The sequence below is a fragment of the Rhinolophus hipposideros genome (assembly GCF_964194185.1).
Source record: "Rhinolophus hipposideros genome assembly, chromosome: 8".
NCBI lineage: Eukaryota > Metazoa > Chordata > Mammalia > Chiroptera > Rhinolophidae > Rhinolophus > Rhinolophus hipposideros.
Window position 1 is genome coordinate 47,044,894 of NC_138054.1, and position 12,039 is coordinate 47,056,932.

The following is a 12,039-nucleotide window of genomic DNA, read 5'->3' on the forward strand; positions in this document are numbered from 1 at the left end:
TGCCTGCCTCTCCTACAGATTATAGACTTTCTATGTGGGTTCCCACAATCAAGTAAATCAATTTCTTAAAAATCTCTCTCTCTCTCTCTCTCTCTCTCTCTCTCTCTCTCTCTCTCTCTCTCTCTCTCTTTCTCTCCTCCCTCCCCCCTTCCCTATTGGTTCTGTATCTCTGGAGAACTCTGAGTGCTACAAGTACAGTTTCGGATTAATCCTTACAACCTCACACTATTAAATTACCCATGAAAAAGAGACTGTGATTATCACTCTCACTTCCCAGAGGAGGAAAGGTTCACTAGCTTCCCAAGGTCACACAGATGGGGTTTAATCTAGGTCAATCTGACTCCAAAACCAGTGCTCTAAAACCTTCTGCTTTCGTGCCCTTGGGGGTGAGGGAGTGAGAATTGAGAGCCAAATAAGCACAGGAAAAGGAGCACCTCACTGAACATGGGGGAATGTGGGAAGGCTTTTTTAAAAAAACCCTTTGTTTGGCTTTGAATCATCAAACAGACTGTTACCATACAGAGAAGGGAAGGAGTATCATATGGAAGGGGAGGAGAAAAGCAAGGAGTTCCTGTCTGTCTGGGGCAGTCGGCTGTGAGGGTATAAGGCAGCCCATGTGTGCAAGTGTTTCATAGCACATTGAGGCATTTGGACTTCATCTTAAAAGGATGAGGAATAATCAAAGGCAGAAGAGGAAAGTGATCTCTTTGATGGCTGTGAGGAGAATGGACTGGAAGGTAGAAGACACAAGGTCTGACCAGGTGTGGTAGCAGGGGATGTCATGGAGAGAACAGAGTCAAGAGCTATTTAATAAGGATAATCTGTAGCTCCTGAGGACCTACTGATGTAAAGCGGGAAGGAATGAGGAATCAGGAATGAATCTACATACTGAGTCTGGCTTTGCTGGTAGACACAATTCTTTGAATTGGAGGCATAAGGCGGTTAAGAAAAACTTGATGGTTAAAGTCAATAGCCCAGGAGTAAGGTCCTACGTGTTACAGGGCTTACAGACCATTTACTACCATTGATACTGTAACTGGTACTGGGAGCAATTTTTCACAATGTTATTTTTCAGTGATTCATGAAGGACATTTGTGCAGGCTGCGTGCACAGCCAGACCACCTATGATTTAGTTATATTCACTACATTGCAACTTTGGGAAACTGCTCATGGTAGGAAGGCAAACTGATATTATCTCATGTGCTAACTCTAAATCAATTGGCAGAGGTGGCCTGGTATGCAATGTTGAGATAGCCGCCGAGGCTAGAGAGAAAGACAACTACGATTAATTAGTGATGCCTTCCATGGTTAAAAAGGAGCAGTGTAGCACCTGGACATTGCGAATAAGGATGAGAGAATATGCTAGCAATTAACAGTATGATGAAGAGAAGTGGGACATCTGTGAGGCGTACCTGCAGAAGAGATGCAGCTATAATGTACTTGAAAACCAAAACAGCAAGTCATAATGCTTAGCCACTGAATGCTAAGAAACCCACATGCCACAATCAAACTGAGAGTCATCTGAGAAAATAACTAGCATTTGTGCCACATTTTCAGATGCTTTCGTATTTATTACCTTATCTGATCTTCACAATGACTCTATGAGGAAGGGAGCCAGCATTATTCCCATCTTACAGCCAAAGTTGTTCCAGAACTCCCCCAAGGTCACAGAGCTAGTCAGGAGGTACAGACCCTTCAAGTCCAGGTCCTTCCCTCCATACAGTACTGACTCACTGACAGCAAATGCATAAGCCATGGAACACAGGAGAGAGCTATAAATAAATGGCCACATTGTATGTGTACTCAGTAGAGGGATAACCCTGGGGACACAGTCATTTGTGCCTCTTTGGGCAGTCACCCAACCAACCTCAGCACCTTTGAACGTTAGAGACACCATGAGTTCCAAGTCTTTGTCTATTCACATTTTTGGAATCATTACTAAAATAAATTTTGACTTGTCCTCTTACAGAGAGAACAAAAATCCTTGGATAAGTAATTTCACTTGGCTTTGGTTTCCACAACTGCAAAATGAGGTTGGACTAGATTGGTAGCCCACACCATCATGTTTTTCGTGATAATGGCCAAGGCTTTCACGAATGTCGGTGAACACCTAGCTGTCCTTCTCAGGGAGAAAGGGCTTTTGTTCCTAGTGGGAGCCAGGATTGCTGATAAAATGTTTTGTAGAATGTAAGCCGTGAAAGTTTAGCATCTACTGGCCTGGTGGTATCACATGTCCCTTTTCATCATAAAATTCTAGGAAACGAGTGGATGCCACTGGAAGGAGCCGACTGGGATAAAAACACTTCTGTATTAGATAGCCTTCTTCAGGCTGATGGCTGGTCTGAAGAATCAGGACCTGATAATAAAATTAACCTGCTTAGTTCTGAAGAAGGCTTTTGAAACACCATGTCAAATTTAGATGATCTGCTGTTTGCTTGTCAGCCAGAAACTCAGGCCAAACAATTTCAGATATGAGCAGACTTTCCAGTTATACTAATAGGCCAATAAAGAGCACTTACCACCAGGAGTCAAGTTTGTATAATAAATGCTGCTTCTGCCATGTGGTAAGGGGGTCACCTTGAACAAGTCACTTGGCATCACTGGGCCCTAGTTGCCTCGTATTTGAAATTAGGATAGTAATACCTATGCTTTCCATCACACAGAAATGATGTGAGAATAAAATATGTGCACGAGTATGTGAGAACATATACTAGACTCAAAGTTTCTGAGGACACAGAACACAGCTGCCATTTCCTTGCTGTCATAGTCACAGTGCATAGAACAGCACGTGAGACTAAGGAAAAAGCTCCAGATGTAGCTGTTGAATGAATGAAGCATTTTGGAAACTTCGAAGTGTGTGCAAATGTCACACGATATTTTCCTTATCATACTGTTTATTAAAGATCTGTAACATGAGTCACTCTGTGTGGCCTTTAAAAATAATCCAAAAATACTAGTTCTGAGGCAAACAGAAGTTGATATGAACCAGAAACAAAAATAAAGGTCTTTAGTATATAGTCAAAACATTTGTGAGTTGATGTGTAACTCTGATCCTGAAATCACCCTTATCATGGGGCCATATCTCTTGCATGGAAATGCTCAAGCCTGGAGCTGGAGCTAAACTCTCAACTCCAGCTTTGGGCTTGGGAGCAGATGCTAGAGCATGAGATGATATTCATCCATTTATTTAAATATGTGGGAAGAATGAGTCCAAGAAGCACCGTCGCCTGACAGAACCACTATCAGAATGTCAGGGGGCTGAATGCCCACTTGTTGCTTGACAATGGATAGCACAGGCTCGTGGTGACTGACTTCAGCAAGAGGAAACTGGCTTTCCTACCACTGAAAGGAACTCATAGGTGCCTATCTGAATATCAGCTTTGAGTCCCTCTCTTGAACACTCCTCTGTCTTTTGCACCAGATGCACTGGCCTCCATGCTTTCTGCCCACATTCTGCGCCTTTGCACTTGCTCTTTCCCCTGCCTCTTTAGACCCTTGCTCCAAATTATCACATGGCTGATCACGCCCTCCCGTCCCTCAAGTCTGCTCCAGTGTCTTCTCAGTGAGGCCTTCTAGCACCACCCTCTTTACAACTGCATTCCCATCTACTCCGCTCCTTCCACTACTTCCTCCACTGGATTCTTATTCAAAGTCCTTATCCCCATCTAATGTACTCAGCCTTTTATTTTATTTCATTTTATCATCTCTCTCCTGCATCAAACAGGAAGTTCCATATAGGCCAGGGGTGTCCAAACTTTTTTCAACATTTTTCACCAAGGGCCATATGCAGTAAAATATACAAACGGTAGGGCCACTCACTCGAGGCGAACTACGTGTTGCCTCACCTGGTTTATTTAAGAAAACTAAATATATTTTTGGAATTTGCTGCGGGCCAGTAAAAAATGGATCGCGGGCTGCAGTTGACCTGCGGGCCGCAGTTTGGACACCCCTGATATAGGCAATAATTTTTATCTGTTTTGTTCACTATTGAACCTCTAACACCTAGAACCATGCCTAACACCTAATAAGCATTCGGTATACGTTTTTTGATGACTACATAAACAGTTCTATGCTAGGAGCTGTAAAGGAAGGTTGCATAAATGCACTTTTGTCTTCCAGTACAGCAAAGATGCAGACGACACTTGTGGCATACGTGTGAAAGACCAGTAGAGGAAGATTAAACCAATATTAGGCAGCTGGTAAGACATTTGAATTATTTTGGGATCAGAGACAAATCTATTTTGAGGTGGGAGGGAGAGGAGTCAATCATTTGGATTCAAACTTTGGAGGGAGTAGATGTGAGGAATCCAAATTATTCAACAAATACTAGAGACACTTAGAGCTGGAAGTTCCAAAGGTATGGAGGATCAATTCTCTCATTTTGTTTGCAAGGAAACAGAACCCCAGGAAGGTAAAGTAACCTTCTTAAGGCATATGGCCAAGCAGTCACAACACTTAGACTCAAACCTAACTTTGACTTCTGGGTCCATGCTCTTGCTATCAAAACAACCCAAACTGCATAAATTCAGCAAACGTCTTGGATCTCTAAGATTAACAAATTCTCCAATTAGGAATAATTTGGTGTCTTAAAAATCTCATATACCATCACATTGCCACTGTAAGCACAAATGCATCATACCACATTACACTCATTTAAATTCATTTATTTATTTAAAAATACTTTCCCAAATTCCAAGTCAAACTTTCTAATTCTCTAAGCCACCATTTTCAGATTTGGTCATAAACCAGACAAAAGGAAAGAGAGACTAGGAAGGGAAAGGTGGGAAGAAAGAATGATAAAAGTAGAGAAAACGAAGGCAGAAATACAAGGCAAGCAGAAAGGCAAAAGAAAAAAAATGTACAGAATATTGACAACACTGCCTTTGGTATTTCTGGAAATTTCTTTGACTAGCTGTGCTATAATGTGTCTCTTTCCATTATGAAATCATTTCCTTGGAGTTAATCATCAAAATCATTAAAGTTCAAGTACACATTTTCAAATGGACTCTTCTTTTGCTTCTCAAAATGTATTATCCGTAGCTCACAATTTAGCACTCCATAATACATTATCTTGTCCGTAATTATTTCATGTTTATAGCTTTTGTTTTTCAGTGAGAATATATCTGAGCAGGTATTTTATTATATTCACCATAACGCCCAAAATAATACCCCACAATAGCTTAAACGTCGTCAGTCATTTACAACAGGTTTCACTCATTTATTCAATAAATAAACATGCTAAGCATTCACTGTGTGTCAAGAGCTAAGGATACAGAGGTGACAATGATAGACCAAATTCCTGCCCTCATGGAGCTACCTCTGAATGAAAGAGTCAACTCATACACCATTAAATAACCATGAATGGTAAATACAGCTCTGAGGAGAGAGAGGGGGCTGAGATGGACTCAGTGACCCAGGGTGTGTGCTGGGGAGTTTGGGATGACAAAGATGACAGGAAAGGCCTCCTGAGGAGGTGGTAGTATTGCTAGGACCACAAGAGAAATCAGTTACTCTGAGTTGCCAAAAGAGCATTCTAGACAGAGCAAGAGACCTGAGGCAGGAAAGTATTTGTTTTAAACACTCTGAGAGGCAGCAAAGCTGTCAGTGTAAGTGAGGCATTCGATGAGCTTGAAGAGACACAGCAGGCCAGAGTGTGCAGGCTCTTTTATGCTGTGGGTTTTAAGAGAAATGAGAAGTTTTTTAAATAAGGAAGTGACATGAAATAGGTACTCAAATAAAATGCTAAATATGTTTATAATTATTCTGCAGATGCCCTTAAACAGCTACCTGTTCCAAAAACTCACTCCTCTGTAAGATAAACCTCCTTCCCCACTAGGTCTCTTACTGGTAAGCAAGCCATCCTGTGCTCATAGAAATATTTGGAAGTCAGCATATAAACGAGTTAGACCCAATACCTCTCCCTCACACCCCACTTTCCTCTCAAAGGGATCCTGCCCTTGACATGCTCCCCAATTCCCTTCTATCTACTGATGACCTCTTCCTTTTCAGTTAATTTCTCCTCAGAGACTTTTTCAGATACATGAGCCCAAATCCATTATAATCCCTTAAGCTTTTTCAACTTCCAACTCCTTTACACTCATGTCAGTAAATTCTCTCCACCTTTCTTAATTCCATTTGTCACTTTACATAATGAAAGTAATCACAATTTAACAGCAGTAGATATAAAATCAAATGGGGAAAAGGTAAACCACAAGTATGGAAGTAAAATTGAACATAACTGAAAAATCCAGTGTCATGAGTCTCAAAAACTTCTTAAAATATACCTAAAAATCACCTTAAAATTTTCTCTCCATCTCCTCAGTGTCCTCTGATTAAACCTTCTTTCTCTCAAATAGCAACATTAGAAATTGAAAACATTCAATTCCATTGTTCCCTTCTGGCTAATTACTCTAGTAACGGTCCTGTTCTTGACACATTTCATAGCAAATATTTAGTATTTCAAATAGGTAATGGTTTTAATAGCCTTTGACAGACTGGTGTGAGAGTCTAACCACCATTTGTATGACTATTCCTATGGGAAAACTTGTATCAAGAGAGCAATTCACAAACAAACTTTCAGGAACACAAAAATTGTGAGTTGGTGACTTCCCACAACTTGTTTATTTGAAACATGGATAGTTGTATGTGCCAAATTCAACAGAAAGAATTATCCAGAGTCTTCTAGCATGATTTATCTAAGTTACTTTTTTAAAAGACTAACTGTTCTTTTTGGAGATTTAGAGTTGACCCCTGGAGTTGGATGGCAACTTCCACATACATATAAGGAGGCTCTTTCTGACAGAGCCTTGAAGGAGAGAAATCACATATGTGATGGAACACACATTAGAATCTTGTTTGCATGCTTAAGATTTTTCAAAATAAAGGGGTGGCCAGTTAGCTCAGTTGGTTAGAGTGTGGTGCTAATAACACCAAGGCTGCTGGTTCGATGCCCACATGGGCCACTGTGAGCTGTGCCCTCCTTAAAAAAAAAAAAAAAAAAAAAAAAAAAAGATTTTTCAAAATAACTTCACCATTTCTGGGAAGGGCATCAGTAGGAGAGTTAGAAGCATTCCTTTGAAAACTTCTTAGCTAACTAGAAAATGAATAGTTCCAGCTTCAAAGAATTTCATATCAAAGAATTTTCCAAGTAAACAAAACTCCATTTCTAGATAGAAAAAAAAAAAAGAAGAAGAAGAGGAAGAAGAAGCCTTTACTGTTAGAAGGTCAACTGCAACAATCAATCTAGAATTGTTCAAAATTTTCTAAATCATGATTTTGGAGATAAAAAGCATTAAGTAGTAGGAGTTAAAAGTCATGGTTCTGTGAGTACTCATATTCAAAAGAGAGAGAATATGCCACCAAAGAGACTAAGTCCTACTTTTTTCAATTAGGTTAACATGACCATCTTGATGCAAAGTAAAAATAAAGAGTTCCTATTTAAATTGTCATGAGGATCAAAAATATGAATGCTGTTGTTTAATGAACTTGGGTTCAAATTCCATTCCAGCATATTTCTGCCTCAATGTATTATTTTTTATTTTTGCCATTAGAAAAAGTACTGTAAAACTACTGTATACAGAATACACTTATTTATAAGTCATTGTGAATAGTAAAGATAATAAAATTCATTAAACCCAGTAAACCCTTAAAAATATGCTTGTTAATTAGAAAAAAAATTGTTACATAAGATGAACCATTGGCACCCAAACACTTATCTTCCCAGTGTAATACCTGAGAGCCTGAATACAGAACTAAAACACAAATACTTTCAGTGCAGTTCTGCAGAGACAAGGGGAAACTTCTCAGATTGTCTTACAAAGACACAGATGTGCTAAGAAACTCTGATTCAGTTTCACTTATCACCCATAGAAGGGTAGCTAAAACGCCATTTTCAAATTTTAATGACAATATGTGAAAAACAATAGACTCCTTGAACAGTTGCCCTAATCACATAGACTGCATTGTAAGCTTAGCCAATATATACATCAGTTAGCACATAATTCGCCTTGCTTATCGTCTTTCCCTGCGCATTCATACTACATAACGTTCCATATCATGTGGCATTCTTTTAGGAAAGACACAACTCAATACCAACCACTGTTCAAAAAATAAACAAAGCAGGAGTCAACAAATCAAGTCCCTTAAAAACATATTTTTAAATAAAAATATTTGAATTAAACCATGGAGCCACAAACTACTGGTAACTTGCTTGAGGTCCCTATAGAATTGTTTCACTGCCTTCTGCGATCTTAGGATCACTGGGGAGATAGTAATATTTCTCATCTATGACAAGGATTTCCAAGAGGCATCAAATTAATGGAACCTATATGCTGTTCCATCAAAATGAGGACACAAAACCAGACTATGAGCGATTCTGATGAACATTTGTTTACTCCTGTTTTGCACAAACTAGAAAAGCAGCTTTGAAAAGTTGCCATGGCCATGCTTTTCCTGAGCAGCAGATGCAAACGCTTTACTGAATATAGAAATATATATAGAAAGGGAGAGAATATATACTGTTCTCTCCCTTTCTAGAACAGTGTGCATGTGCAGATGGCTGAATATGTGTGTAACTGTTTGTGTGGTGTGCATGATACATGTACAAGCTGAGAAGAGACATTTTAACTGTCTAGATGTTTGGTGGCACATTCTCAGAGCCCATCAGGGATGATGTAAGTGGAAATAATAACTGCTATACCACACCTTCAGAGTAAGAGAAATTCAGAAATGAAATGGGATGCAATATCAGAAACATGTGTGTATATATTTCCCAAAACTGGCAACTAAGTTGCAAGGCCATTGATAAGCCAATTGATTTCTAGTTAAGATTCCTTCCTGCCCTTCTAAGGTCACTGAGCTATTAAGGTAACAAGTCTTGAAAAGCATGTAAGTAGGATCTGTGGGTAGATAAAATTATTAGTTTCATTAAAATTTTTAAGCCAATGGTAACACCTGTCCAATTTTTTTTGCAAGGAATTGACAGACAGTAACTGCATCTACAGTGTTACCTCTAATTCATAACAGTGCTAAAATAACATCCTTCATTAGATACATTTGGCAAACCCAGAGTAATAGTGCTAATTCAGCTCCAACATAAGTCTTTGTTACAGTTCTCATTTCAGTTTAGGCAGCTCAAATAAGCTTATCACAGGGCTTTGAAATGACATTCTGGCATGGCACAATAGACAATATTAGCAGGAGAATCATTAATGAGCATCAGTAAATGTTACTTCCTTCAAAGACGGCACTATAACTCCATAGTTTGCAAGGCAAGAAGTAAAATGAAAGATGTTCCAGTTCCCTGTGTAAGATTAAAATTTAATCAGAATGTGTGCAGATTTATTTTTAAGAAATGCTATATAAGATTTAGCTGGAGAACTACAGTACCTCTATAGGCAAGACTCTTTTTTTCTGAAAAGGGTAACCCACAAGAGGTTTTAATTGAAAAGTACATCAATAATACTCTTTCTATTTGTCTTACCTTGTTATCCAGAGATTAAATCCATTTTTAATTAATGGAAATGATTTAATCTTAGAGCATTCATAATCTCAGTTTATTTAGGCCTGTATTTAAAGAACTGCTTGAGACCCCTTTGCAAACAAGACCCTGCTCCATAACAAAATGATACCCAATTTCTCTTTTAAAGATATTCTCTAAAATATGTGAGCCATGACGACAGAATCCTTCATTCCCCCAAATCACATTAACAATGTTTGACATGATGGAAGAGACAGCAAAAAGAATTCATTTCTGACAAATAAGTACAGGCTATACTGCTGGTTTCTTTTTTTTTGGAAACCATCCTCTTCTTATTCCATTTTGGAAAATTTCTAAGGAATGTTTAAAATCTGTAGGACAGACGTTGGTTTAAGAGGTGGCCTCTCTGCCATTTTTATGGCTGATTTAAGACCCATTATGTACCCGATTCTGCATTGTGAATCCAGGCTGGGGACAAATTTCTGCCTGTCATCTTAGGAAAGGCCAGGAGTTTAGCACCATCCTGTAGTGTGAACACAGAAAATCAAAGCCAGGTTCGGACTGCCTGTTTTTTTCTTAATCAGCTTGCTGCTCTTTGAAGTAATCTTGGCTGTCACTCTCTCAGAATTGAGAGGGTAGTTTAGTAGAATAAAATATAGTTTAAACAACATCTCCCCAAGAAAAGTTCCTCCTTACACTTAATATCGAATGAAAAAGGTAATCAGTAAGTAATCATTTGAGGCTTAACTAAGAACCATTGCACAGGGAATGCATTTAGGAAGCATGAGATTTAAAAAAAAACAACCTGATAAGACCCTGAATCGGGAGCCAAGAGGCCTAGATATTTTCCTTGTATTGCTCATTCTGTTGCAATGACATTCCCGGAACACTATAGTTATGGACCAAATTTGCTGCACCTCTCACCCCAACAATAATGCAAATTGCATTAAGAGATATAAATATCTTACAAGAATTAAAAAACATTAAACAGTTCATTGAAAATGACAGCATGGATAACTCTGTCAATGACCTCTTCTGTCTAATGTCAATTTCAGAAAACAAGTTTCCATTGTAAATGTTTAATCAGTGTAGTCCCAGGAACCCAGAGCAGACAACCTTATCTTCTCTCCCAACTTACTTGCTCTGCAAGCTCTTTAGTAGCTCTATCTCAGCTTCCTGCAAGCACTTGAGGTTTTTCTCTCTCAAAAGAGCTGGGAGCTCTGTAGGTTCTGAGCTAAACAGAAGCCCTGTGGTTTGATTCCATGAGTCTGAGCCCTGGTCCACTGCAAGGAAGCTGCAGCATTTCTGCCTGCAAATCCTGGCCACTAGGTTCTAGACCAGCCACAAACAGGCGGTAGACATTCTTCAACGCTGTTTTGCCCAAACGTTGCCTGAAGCCAGACAACCACAGCAGAAAGCATCCTACCTTCCATCATGGTGGCAGAATAGCATTCCTCAATTCCAAGGAGTCTGAAAAAAATACAGGAGGATACGATTCCAGGTTCCAGCTAAGCCCTCATAACACTGCTGCCGCTGCAGAGAAATCTGCTCTGTCCGCTGTCGCTGAAGCCAAAGCAAGGAGACAAGTGTTAACCCCAAAGATAGGCCATAGATGCTGCTGGTGCTGCTTCACCTACAGGCTCCCAGGAAGATGCTGCGAGAGAAAGGGAGAGGAGCAGCAAGCCGGCGAGCGGCGCCGCCTGCGCTGCCTCCGCCAATCCCTTCAGCTCTGGACCGCGTCACATGGTAGCCAGGCCGCATCTCCTGACACAATACCCCCGGAGAGCTCCCAGAACCTATTTCCCGTCCCCATTCCCTCCACCCCCACCCCCTGCCGCCTGCCGACAACTGCACAGCCCCTTCCCCACCTGGTGACGCACTTCCCCCGCCCCTCCTCTTCGTCTTATTAAACCTATTGCAGCGGCTGGGTACCCAAGATTAATTATTAGACGCTGCCACCCTAACCGGGGACTCTGGCATGAAAGGTTCACCTAAGTGGCTGGCTGCAAAGGGGATTTAAAAAAAAAAAAAAAAAAAAACTTCTTAATTCCGTGCAGCGTAAATTCTTAGCTGCACACATTTAAGCTCCCATTCCCATCTCCTTTTGCCCTGAAGGAATTCCAAATGTCAGTCTCTGTCCCTCTGTTCCCCGCACCTCTCTCTCTCTCTCTCTCTCTCTCTCTCTCTCTCTCTCTCTCTCTCTCTCTCTCTCTCTCTCTCTCTCTCTCCAGAGAAAAATCAATCCGGCTGACGTCACATCATAAACAATTATCCCCAAAAGGATGAGGCAGAAGAAATTTCACCCCAGCTGTCTTCAAGAGAGCCAGGGAATTAATCGCGCATGACATGCCAACGTCTGGGAACTGTCATTAAAACAAAGACACAAAAGAACCCACCCGAGTGGGGCTCTGGAATCAAACTGGAAACGCTTGAGATAGTTTCTGGGGCGGGAGGCGGGAGAGAAGGGAGTAGGCAGGCAGGGGTGGCCATAGCCCAACGGAAGACAGCTGTGCACGCCCTTCCTCCCACTGCAACCTGGGCAGCCAGCCGGCCTCTGACCA

At 40.5% G+C, this 12,039-nt stretch overlaps 1 protein-coding gene across 16 annotated transcripts in view; it reads right to left on the reverse strand.

Annotated features, from left to right (window-relative positions):
- The window catches only part of SGIP1 (SH3GL interacting endocytic adaptor 1), a 192,255-nt gene extending 180,966 nt beyond the window's left edge, over positions 1–11,289 (reverse strand). For all 16 annotated transcript variants that reach the window (XM_081057283.1, XM_081057282.1, XM_081057296.1 and 13 more), the window contains exon 1: positions 10,905–11,289. In XM_081057283.1, the coding sequence (XP_080913409.1) occupies positions 10,905–10,914 (10 nt within the window). In that variant the 5' untranslated portion in view covers positions 10,915–11,289. The remainder of the gene's footprint in view (positions 1–10,904) is intronic.
- Between the last annotated feature and the right edge of the window lie 750 nt (positions 11,290–12,039).